The following is a 12,301-nucleotide window of genomic DNA, read 5'->3' as shown; positions in this document are numbered from 1 at the left end:
CTCGCTACTATTACAGGGGGGTGGAAGCCATTTAACCCATATTTTATGCGTGTGATCCTACATATTCTCGTAATATTGACAATAATAGTTAATCACATGTTTTGTATTATAATTAGTGAGTCAATATCTAGCAACACGTTACTGTTATTTAAGTTATGAGAATGTCATGTGATCTGACATAACCTTTATATGATTATAATCACGTGTATAATTTTTTTTCCCTTATATCTATATTAAACACATTGCATAAAATGTCATCCTCGTATAGTATAATATTATATTTCTTGATCTCAGAGTATATTTGATAACAACAAATAAACTTAATATCTCATATTGACTTATTTGAGCACGGTTATACATTTTACATTCATACTCAATAAAAAGGCCCATAGATATTACTCTTGTGTATGTAGGAGGGGGAAATCCGGTCTAGGTCACTCATGTCCATCAACATGATTTGTAGAGTATTCATCAACCATCTTTATGGTTATCCTGTAATAAATAACGTTTGATTGAGGCACTAAATTATTCGACTCCACATCTAGATTCTATAGTGATTTCAAGTCGAATAGTGGTATACACCATTAACACTATGAAAAAAATTTATGACGCTTACATAACAAACTATGTAGTATTTTTATGGTGGGTTAATCTAGTATAAATATTACTCTTAATATTTATACCTATGTGAAGATTTGATATCACTTATCCATGATCCGCAAGATACAGTCACCAGTCTGCTCACATAATAGTATTTATACATAATTGTTGTCATATGTGATGGTAAAGCTTGGCCTGAGATGCTCTAAGAATATTGTTCTTATATTTATTCATGTCTTATGATTAAGTTAAACTTAATGTGTCAATAAGTAAACTAATTATTCTAAGGATTATATTGTGTCATATAAAAATAACACAATAAATACAATGCCTCATAAGTGTGTGCGTATGTATATTAACAAATAACATATATTAAGGTCCTGATACAAAAGAAAACACAATCTATATTGATTGGATTTTAGGGATTACTTCAAAATCTCTCACAAGTAATAGAGTCAATCAGATATTAACTTAATAATTATTTACTTAGTGCGTGCATCAAGCATCATCTAAGCAAGATATTTTAATAGGGTATAGGAAATTATTTCCTATGTTGGAACTATACACCTCTTCCGATTTCAAGTTTTGATCTTCTATCGAAAAAGAGATTGAAGTTTTAAAATATACATATATAGATTGCAAGTGAGATCTAGTTTTTTGTATTTGCAAGATTAACTCATTATCATCATAAGGTGAATTCTTATCTACCCAACTCAAATAGTTGGGTAAAGTTACCTTCAATGTAAAATGTCTTGGAAACAACCAAAAAGTATACTATTTAATAATTAATTAAATAAGATAAAACTAAATGATGCAATGTGATTGGTGGAAGGTACACTACCCAACTTTTTGTGATGGGTAAAGAAGTTGTCCCCTCATCATAAATAATATCAATGAGATTTGTAATACAAAAAACATAACTTTAGTTCGCTCAATTATGAGCAAAGCGATCCAAATCATATATTTGACCTTTGTACTAAAAACGACAATTGTTTGAAACCTTTTTCATTTTACACAATTGACATATAAGCATAATATTTATTTTATACTGAGATATGGATATATTGTTCATCGGTTTAGAATAACATCAATGTAACTCCTTTCCAATGATACTTCCAAGATTCTCTTAAGAAATGAATAACATGTCCTTTTAAGGTATTCAGGGACCTTCTTGATACTGATATAGTGATGGACACTTTAATCAACTTGGCACTTAGTGTTTATGCTCATAGTATATGGTTCAACTAGTGCAATACGTATCATGGTGTACATGATTGATCTAATTACCAAAGCATATGGATGATTTTCATGTACCATTCTTTTAATCGAATGAGATAAGCTATTCTCCATTAGACAAAACATTATGTGATGCATGTAACAATCTTAATTTCAGATCATGCATATTAAGCGTCTTCACACTGTGTCAATATATGTACCTAGGCTTAGGCCGAGGTGCATTAACAATCTATCTCTATAGATTCAGATTCCTGGCCTTTTAGAAAACCTCACCTAAACATTTCATCAAAATCATTTCCTCAACAACTTCCTACATTTACGGTGTAGAAAACTTGTTTTGTTGGTTAGTATGTTTCCTACATACTATACTAGATTAGTTCAAATACTCCCACCGACATCCTTGTGCGCATAAGATTTAAATTAGACATTTATCAATTCAAATCTTCATAATTCTTCATTAATAAAAATATTTTAACTCCAAAAAAGTTATTTTATTCCATAAATGGATAGATACATCTTATATATTTTTCTAGCATCCTCTAGATTTACAAACCTTTCTATATGTGTCACAAACATCTATGAGGTCATTCCAATTAAGGAATTTGTCCTTGTCCATTTGTGAGCACCTCTAATAAAAAGTTCTTGGGTTATTAAATTGGAGAGTCTAAATAAAGTGAGTCGACATATTAAAAATATGATGAAGACTGCTTGATTGAATTGTCACTTGGTGTTAGTTAGACCTTCTTAGGAGCATCCTTAGTTTTTACCGACTCCGCTGGTGGTTTTATATTTGTGGTTTCCGGATAGGCTATCTTTTGCAGCTTCTCTTTGATGTGAAGTTTCAAGTTATAACCAGCTTTCAGAAATCTCTCTTGAATCACCTCTCATTCTGTCATAATGGATATATTTGATGAACCCTCCCGAATCACACCATTATCATCAATCTGGAGCCTTTTTCTAGTGCGTGTACACCCCACCCCATCCATACATATTGGTCGATCAATTTTATCTTCTAGAATATTAGTGTTTTACGCTTATAATTGTATTTTTAATATATAACTAATGCATTTTATTTTATCCTTATCTATAACGTGTGTTTTTATTTGTTACCAATTTAGAGAATAGTAACAAAAAATGCCCAAAATAGAGGAAAATTGAAGATTCCGCATACACTCGGATCTAAGTCACTTGCAAGGAAGCAACATGAGTTGGTATGTCTAAATCTATATATTCTTGATTGTATGCTTGAAGTAAAAATAATTAATATTTGTTTTTATTTATAGGAAGCGAGAGATGGGCGATCATATAGCAGAGGAGAAATGTATGCAGTTTCACATAAAAAATCTGACAGGTCTTTTGTCAATGAAGATGCATACCACAATAATGTAAGTACAAGTTAATTTTTAAAAAATATTTGTTAGTCTCCTTAAGGTTTGAGAAAAAATCAAACCTTTTGGCATCTCTTAGAGGTGGGGAGAATCTGTCTGAAAGCTGATTAAATTAAGTTGAGAATTGTGATTATCTTGTTGTGTTCTACTTTGTCTCATGATACATATAGTTTATGCTTAGCCAATTTTGTTGTGTTCTACTAAGTAACATAGGAACTAAACGAGTGAATAACTATCATTAGGTTCATGATTAAATAAAAATATCCTTGCTGTCAAATAGTTTCTCTCATGAAACAAATAGTTTGTCTCATAAAAATATCCAATTTTCTGTCTCATGAAACAAACAAGTAAAAATGTGCAAATTCAGATGAGTTTTGATGTATCAGTAGTCTATGTAATGCCTAAGGCAGCAGTTGACAGTTTACACTATATGATTATATGCTTCACCCATGTTTATCCATTCTTCAATTTAGTCGTTGGTATTTTCGCCACGTCTCATATTTGTAAACATGACAGCAAATGTCAATTAAATTTCTAAGTCATTGGTTCTCCATTATTAATCACAGCTGCACATGAATTTAGTATTGGCGGATAAACAAATATACATTGTTCATTCACATTAGCATTTAGTAACAAGTAATGTAGTGAAATGTTGAATAATGCTGAAATGTTGAATAACTATATAACAGGGTCTTTATTTTTGAATACAGACATGCTTAATTTTTTAATAACTATAACAGGGACAGTGCAAAATATAGCCATCATAATGTTGTAATGTATTATATATAGCCATGCATAATGTTGAATAACTATAACAGGGTCTTTATTTTTGAAATAAATCAAAAGAGTAGCCCAATTTTCTTTTTTGCATGTGCAGGAAAAATTACAAGCTGCAATTAAGGATTCTGTGTCTGAAAATGAGGCATTTCAGAAAGTATTTGGAAAATAACATCCTGGATATGTTCGTTGTATGGGACTTGGAGTTACGCCATCTCAAATTAATGGATCTACGAGATCGGGGTCTTCTTTGGAAGAAAATGAAAAAATAAAGGAAATGCAAGAAGAAATTAATGCACTTAAAGAGAAGAATTCAAAAATTGATGAATTGATGGATGCAGTCGCATTCTTAAAGCAAAGGGACAATGCTATGATAGAGGAAATTGAACGCTTAAGGCAAATGCAAAATTCTAGCGGAAGACAGGTATATTATTTTGATGCATTTAAAATGAAAGCTCATGAGTATTATTTTAAATAGTATTATTTTAATGCTCTTTTTCTTTCAGGGATTGGAATCATCTGCTGATGGTAGACGTTCTTCTGAGTCTAGCTACCGAATTGCAGATAATAGATCATCAGGAAGGACAAATTAGACGTTGCTATGAATTAATTAGATTATGAACTTTCCTATGTATTTTTGGCACTATGAATCTTGTTATTATAAGATTAGGAGTTGATATGTTTTTCGATTTTTTGTATTACATGACATGATTATGGTACTCACATTTTTTTGATATCACAATGTTTATTTGGTATTACATATTTTTATATTAGAATTAATTTTACTACGTTTAAAAGTGATAGAAAATCAAATAAAAAATATTACAAAACAATAATAACATAAATAGAAATAATTTAAAGAAAAAAATAATACTCATATTAGTAGATTATAATTAAAATAAAAAATATTTAAAACACACTATAGATTAAAATTAATAATGGTTTAAATTGTTGTTAAAAATAAAAATTTAATAATTAATAGCGTTTTAAACCGTTACCAAGAAAATTATATTTAAAATTTTTATAATAAAATTACGACGGTTTGAACAGTCACCATGTCACACACATGACAGTTTGAAACCGTCACAATTAACATCAAGAAAAAAAACAAACGAAATTTCGCGACAGTTGGTAACTGTTACAATTATCAGTTTACGACAGTTCCCCAACCGTCGTGATATAGAACGACAGTTGGTATAACGGTTTTGACAACCGTCGCAATTCAGCCTCGCGACGCACGTTTTTGAGGCAGGACAAGAACCGTCGCGACTCATAAATTAGGACGGTGCTAACCATCGCAATCTGGTAAAATGAACTGTCGCAATTCAATAATTTTCTTGTAGTGTCTTTAAAATTAAATAAGCATACAGAAGGCAATGATTTTCAATGTGTACAACCACACTTGGAGTTATCTTGACATGTTTTTTCTACTCGCACAACTTTGTGATAAATAAAGTTCAATCCCGCTGGAAATATATTGTCAACCAACTGCGAATACATATTACTCTTTGAATTTATGTTATAATATTATGATGTTGCAACCAAATAATGTTTGTATCTCACTGTGTTGATTTTGAATAATTTGTTTCACTAATTTCCAACCTTGCACAAATCCCCTTTACTATTTTCCAACTGGTTCTTCAATGTAGCGTGAGCAGATTTAACTCTATTAGTTATAGTGTTTCCAAGGTATCTAATCTGATCAGTCCTTGCACAAACAATTTTCTCCTCCACCTTGTCTAATATAGTGCTTTTAACAAATTGTAAGAAATTTAGATATTTTGCGCAAGCCCTTCTGAACTGCATGGCCAATTCGAAATATAACTACTATGTAGAAGAATTTTTATTATAACATTTCAGGCATTCATTATGCTTTTCAAAATCTGACTAAGTTTAACCACTTTCTCGTCTTCACCCTTGATTTATTTGATTCCAACCATAGGCTTAAGTCTAACTCTCATAGTTTTTTATTATATGATACCTACACAGTAAAGCATATAACGATCGACAACAATCGCATGTGGCATGTTTTCTCAGTCTTTCAACAATTTTAGACACACTTTCAAAGCCCATGTAACATTATCCTCTTTTTCACATTCCAAAAACACAGAAAACTGAATAAGTCATCTCTATAGAAGTAACACCAACTATTTCTAGAATAGGAAGCACGAAATTGTTAGTCTTGTATGTTGAATCAATTATCAGCACAGTGAAAAATGTGTTGAATAACTTCATGAAATCGAGATGAGCTTAAAATATATCTTGAACAATGATTACATCTTCACACACTTTGTACATGATACATAATAATCATCTTCTAACAATTTTAATAATTGTTGCATTTCATATCTTGGACATTTTAATGCCTTGTTATTTTGTATGCGAACATTGTATACTTGCATAATATTTTCGACATTTTTAATGCGAACATAGTATGTATTTTGGTTTGAGTCATGTTCAAGGTCATTTCATAAATAAGTTTCTTCCCTTCAGTATTGAGACGACATTCAATCAGATGACCATCTAACTTGTGACTTAAACCATGATTATGAACCCCAAAAATTTGTTTAAATGTTCATGTATCGTTTTTCTTATGATACCCGCGTAACATAAAGGACATTAAAATTTCCTTGTTTTGTTGTCTTTGTGTTTTAACTTTCTGATATATTCTTTATACTACTCAATTCTTTCTCATTTCATCGTAACAAATGTCTCTTCTATCAGAACCTGAATCTAACCTCCTGATAACAATGCCGACCCCTAATTTGATAGCCTCAGTGCAGATCTATGCAAACATATGTTCATGTAAAGTAAACTCGTGTTTATTGGTAAGTTCTTTTCGAACATCGACGTGGACAACAACTTGTTAGGATAATTCTGAATCACCGTCTTTAGATACATTAACTTTAGTCACAACATCAGGATATTTGATCACATCATCAGGATGTTTCGTCACAACATTAAAGTGCACCATAACTGTAATCAATGAAAGAAATAAGATAATTCCAATCAATATTGAACAACTTCAGATTTCAATTTTCGGACCAACCCTTATATAATTCATATTTCAATTTTCACATTATGCATTCATGGTACAGATAGAAAAAACATATTATTTATATGATCAATAATATAAATGTACATTATATTTTATTCCAACTGATATTGTTTTTTTTATGTAGAAATATAGTTGAATTATGTTTGCAAGTGAAAATTTGATTAAGAATATAATGAAATTTCATAAGGATTTGAATTATTGTGTTATGATCATAGAGTGTAGTACCCATACAATGCAATATTCGTTCTTCCATCTTATGTTTTCAAATCCCAAAATCTGTAAAATATATATGGATTTCAAAATTCGAACTTTTTATCCCACAATGAAAAGATTGTCATATAATTGATACATCCAAATTTTAAAATTCAAACGGTACACCTTTTTTTATCTACTCCACTCCACACCATATTTTAATTGACTTAAATGAGGCTAGGCTAAATAGGACATTATGCCCATATGCCAGCTAATCTTAAAGTAAACGGGAATCACAATGGTATATGAATAAATTTTAGGTGAACACTCAAGTACCCATCATATTATATTAGGTATCGGTATCCTGTATGACATGTCCAATTTTAATAGGTCTACTTATCCAATTTAAATTTAAATTATTAATATTAATTTTATTTATAAAAAATTATTATATTAACAATGATTAAACCATTCTATTAACCATCAACTCCACTTTATCGTTTTTTTCTTCTCTTTTGCTTATTTTCTTTTCACAAACCCAATATTTCTTCCTTCTTCTTCCTCCTGCCGTTCATCTCCATTTTTCCGGAAATTTACTTCTTCTTCCGACTTTCATCTTCCTCCTTTTTCATCCGTTCATCAATTTAATAAATTTCGGTGAGTAACTTATTTACTTCAAATATTCAATAGTCCAACTATTAAATAAGCTTAATTATATAATATTCATCCACCGATATTATTAATAAAGGATCAGTAAAATTAATTCAAAATTGTAGTACAATAAAATTCTCTAATTAACACTAATTAATTTAAAATAATGATTCAATTTAATCTATCCATAATAATAAATAATTTGTGACATAAATAAAAACAGTGTGGATACAAAACACCATCAAATCCCAAAAGGTAATGAAAACCCACTGCCTCATTTTTTTAATAATAGTTTCTTTCCTTGAATCATATTTGTGCCACTACAAAAATTACACTCTGCTATGAAAACTTTTAGTTGGGCTCCAAAACAATTAAATGAAAAACCTACACCTTCAACATACAACTTCTTGGGCATTCACCGAATACCCGATATTGAAAGGCACTACTGCCACACTTTAACCGAAATTGGTTTGATCAAAATGGGAAGCGTAAACCTTAATATTGCGTCGACGTAGCGAAAGTTATTTCTGCAATAATATAAATTTCTTTTTTAAATTTTTTTAAAAATTATTAAATAAAATGTCAATTAAATAAGACAAATAGCCTATTTTAATTGATCCACTTCACTTGGGTATTGGGACCCTTTGAAACAAGCAGGTACCTAAGAATTTACCTACATTTTAAAGGTTTTTCAACTCTTTTCTTTCCGTCTAATTAGAGATCAAAAAATTAAATAAATAAAAAAGCTTAAAATATATTATGTTAGCCCTTTACATCTATTTAACAACAAATATTATAAAAAATTATAAAGCAAATAAACAAAAAGAACCAATAAGATCTATTTGAAACCATTTAAAAATCAATATGATATTTTTAAGAATTAAGGACAAAAAAAATCCAAAATTAAGAGACAACTTAAAAAAAGTTATTAAATCAATTTCTAATGATTATTAGTTCATAATTTACAAACTAAAAAAAAAGATTTTTGTCACTAAACTACAAATAAATCTCAATTTAAAAACTAATAATAGAATACCCGCAAATCCGTGGTTAATGGTGTGATACACACAAAACTAATAATGAAATACCCAAATCCGTGTGAAGTGCATTCACAGTTAATGGTGTGATACACACTTGTTTTTAAAATATAATAAAAATGTAAATAAAAAAATTGTTTTACTAAAGTAATTTATTGTTTTTAAAAGGATTTTTGTCATTAAGCTATAGATAAATCACAATTTCTTTGACAAAAAAAAAAAGGACATAAAAATTTATCCTATAATATTTGAGTTTTTGTCTAAACCAGTTTGCAATATCAATTTAAATTAGTTTGAATATAAACACCTCAGGTGAAAAACATTTTAAGTATTGAACTACTAAAAAAACATTTTAAGCATTGTCAAAAGAAAAATATGAAGTATACTAGCATATTTGACATGACAACTGCCACCAAAAGGACTTAAAATGAAAATTTGAAACGGAATCTTAAGTGCAGAAAGCCAGAAACTAGTAATTATCACTTAAAAATAAAGGAGATAAATAAAATGCCCAGGCAGTGGGATAATTGTTGCAAACACTTAATTGATTTTTACATGCTGTTTAAGTACCTCAATTTGGGTCAAATGATAAATCACCTCAAGTTGAGCAGTAAAAATGAGATGACCCTAGCTTAAAGAGATAAGGGAAAATATGCTTGAGATCGATAACATTCTCTGCCATGTTTTGTAGGTCAACTACCATGCCAGAAATCAGTATCTTGCTGAAGTCTTTTGAAGTTTAAGAGGGGCATGCTAGAGGTAGTACAGGGACGGTAGAATATTACGAACTAATCAGGCCCTTTTGGCAAAATTATCAGTGTCGTCATCATTGTCATCCTTAAAATTTCCCAAATCCTCATTTACATTGCCACTGTCATTGCTATCAAGGTGTCCACTGCTGCCAAATCCTAACCCCCCACTTCCATCATATCCACCAGCAGAGCCAGCATCACTAACTGCACCGCCAAAGTCAGCGGGAAAACCACTGCTGCCATCATTCCCATAATTCGCCCCACTTCCACTGGGAGGAGAATAGTTATTGCCAGCATCACTGCCCCCATAATTCCCACCAGGCCCAGAGCTGCCTCCACCATATCCACCACCCCCGTAACCTCCACCATAGCCGCCACCACCACCGTAACCACCTCCACCACCACCGTAGCCACCTCCACCGTAACCACCGCCGCCACCACCACCATATACGCGAGGCCTTTCATTAGCATAATTTACCCTAACTCGACGACCATGAAGGTCCTGAAAATTTAACACGTAGTGAAACACTAGATTAAAAGATACAGCATATTACGAGTCATTAAATTTGCAAAATTATTAAAAAAAAAAAAAAGTTAATAGAGGATTAAATTAATAAAACTATATAATGATAAGCATTGTTAAGGAAAAAAACACATTTGCACGCATCACCTATGATTAACTAAAAATGTATCCACATCAAACACAAGTTAGATAAATTATTCTACTTAACTTGCCTATCATGTGATGGAAAACTAAAGAGCTCGAGGAAAGGTTGTCAGATTCTTTTGAGTTTCTAGCAATCAACTAAAATGTTAGCTTTTAATTTGAAAATAATAATGAAAAACTATAAATCCACACTGACATGTAAGCTGGTGGTGGTGACAGCCAACAAGACAGTGCGGATAGACATCATCCATCATCTAGATATGCCAAAATAAGGCCAATAGGCATGTCTACCATGATGTTGAACTGTGCTTGAGGTCAGGGAAGCAATTGTCACCACTGCAATTGCATGTATTGCGACTGACTCATTGACTGTCACTATTCTTTAAAATTTCAAGTCTCTTAAAATCTCAAGACTCACTATGATTAAAATATTCCAAACCCTTGAAATTTATTCTGGACTTACCTACCACATTAGTAGTAATATGAAGATTGGAAAATGATTTTCATGAGCACTATAAATAAAGCCTATCAAAGCAAGATGCAGGAGGCAGTATGATGGGGATTTTATAGTAATTAGCAAAACTATCATCTATCATCTACGCATCATAAACTAACACAGCAGTTTTAAAAGATGCTATAGGTTGGTTCACATTACTTGTTAAGGACAAAGCACTAAAGAGCAATCACTCTCCAAACTATCAAAGTATCAACACACTAAAAGATAAGGTGCATAAAAAGCATGCATATATTACCATAAATTGAACGACTAAAATTTTTAGCTTCAGCAAATAAACATGTTCATTTCACAATGCCCGCACATCTAATGTTAACAGGTTGTATTACCTGACCATCCAAGGCCTGAATAGCACTAGATGCCTCCTCAACTGAATTGAATGTGATAAAGCCAAATCCCCTGGATCTACCGGTTTCGCGATCCATAATTACCCTAGCTACAAAGAGTGAGACACTAAGAAGATTAGTACTACCAAGCAAAAAACAATTGATAAAATAAAAGAAATCGCAGAGTCAAACTATATACCATCAAGCACTTCGCCGTATCTTGAAAAAGCTTCCCTCAAACTTGGCTCATCAGTCGAATACGAAATACCTATGACAGACAAATGCCAAATACACATGCAGAAAAAACCATTATATCAACTATCAGCCAATTAAACAAGAATAAACATTTAAAGAACCAAACTAAATTAAGGTATTTCAAAAAGCACCCCCTATAAAAAGCTTTGTGGTTGGAGCAGAGCACATGCATCTTATAGCCTGGAAAACAGATGGGGTCGGACGCAAATCCGAAATAATCTTCCTGTTGTTTGTAGCTTGTCGAAGAATATTCCCAAGTTTACCAAAGAAAGCCATTATTGGGACCTGTAACCTGAAGAAAAACAATAAACATAAGTGGATATATTCAGTAGAAATTAATCAAAATCAGTATCCAAAACATGATAAAACCCTAGTTTCACCACAACATAAGAAAATAATTCTTTCTTTTAGTTCAAAACACTAATTTCAAAACTTCTATTCTGTAATCTCTTATTCAGCATAAAACGATAGAGAAATTAGATCATCGGTTATAATTGTAAACAGAAAAGTAATAGCTAAACATGTGAAATCAGTTAACAGCTCAGTTTGCATCAGAACGAAGAATGGTGAAAAAAATCATCTAACAGTAGAAAATGAAGCGAATCGGAAAAAAGAAAGAACGAAACTAGAAATTAAACAATGAAGAAAAGCGTGAAGCGAAGCACGGAGAAGAAAATTACGTATTCGTAAATTACCTGAGTTGTAGCTGAGCTTGTCTGAGTCTAAAACCCTAAGCAAGATATTTGTATTTTTTTTCTGGTTAAAGGAGTGGGTTTATGTAGAAATGCGAAGAAGCTTCTGAAAATGTATCCATTTTTGTCTTTTAAAAAGCATGGGCCTAGGCCCAT

At 31.4% G+C, this 12,301-nt stretch overlaps 2 protein-coding genes across 2 annotated transcripts; one reads left to right on the top strand and one right to left on the bottom strand.

Annotated features, from left to right (window-relative positions):
* Window positions 1–3,131: 3,131 nt before the first annotated feature.
* Window positions 3,132–4,712, top strand: LOC131627755 (uncharacterized). The gene is made up of 3 exons (XM_058898611.1): window positions 3,132–3,221; window positions 4,102–4,425; window positions 4,508–4,712. The coding sequence occupies exons 2-3, from the start codon at window positions 4,195–4,197 to the stop codon at window positions 4,592–4,594; spliced, it is 318 nt and encodes a 105-aa protein (XP_058754594.1). The 5' UTR covers window positions 3,132–3,221; window positions 4,102–4,194; the 3' UTR covers window positions 4,595–4,712.
* Window positions 4,713–9,438: 4,726 nt separating this feature from the next.
* Window positions 9,439–12,301, bottom strand: LOC131627754 (glycine-rich RNA-binding protein 2, mitochondrial-like). The gene is made up of 5 exons (XM_058898610.1): window positions 12,149–12,301; window positions 11,585–11,745; window positions 11,398–11,466; window positions 11,202–11,308; window positions 9,439–10,193 (listed from the first exon to the last, which is right to left on the bottom strand). The coding sequence occupies exons 2-5, from the start codon at window positions 11,727–11,729 to the stop codon at window positions 9,732–9,734; spliced, it is 783 nt and encodes a 260-aa protein (XP_058754593.1). The 5' UTR covers window positions 11,730–11,745; window positions 12,149–12,301; the 3' UTR covers window positions 9,439–9,731.

Source organism: Vicia villosa, unplaced genomic scaffold, assembly GCF_029867415.1.
Source record: "Vicia villosa cultivar HV-30 ecotype Madison, WI unplaced genomic scaffold, Vvil1.0 ctg.000400F_1_1, whole genome shotgun sequence".
NCBI classification, from domain to species: Eukaryota; Viridiplantae; Streptophyta; class Magnoliopsida; order Fabales; family Fabaceae; genus Vicia; species Vicia villosa.
Note: the sequence above shows the minus strand (reverse complement) of the source record. Positions and strands in the feature narration are given on the sequence as shown.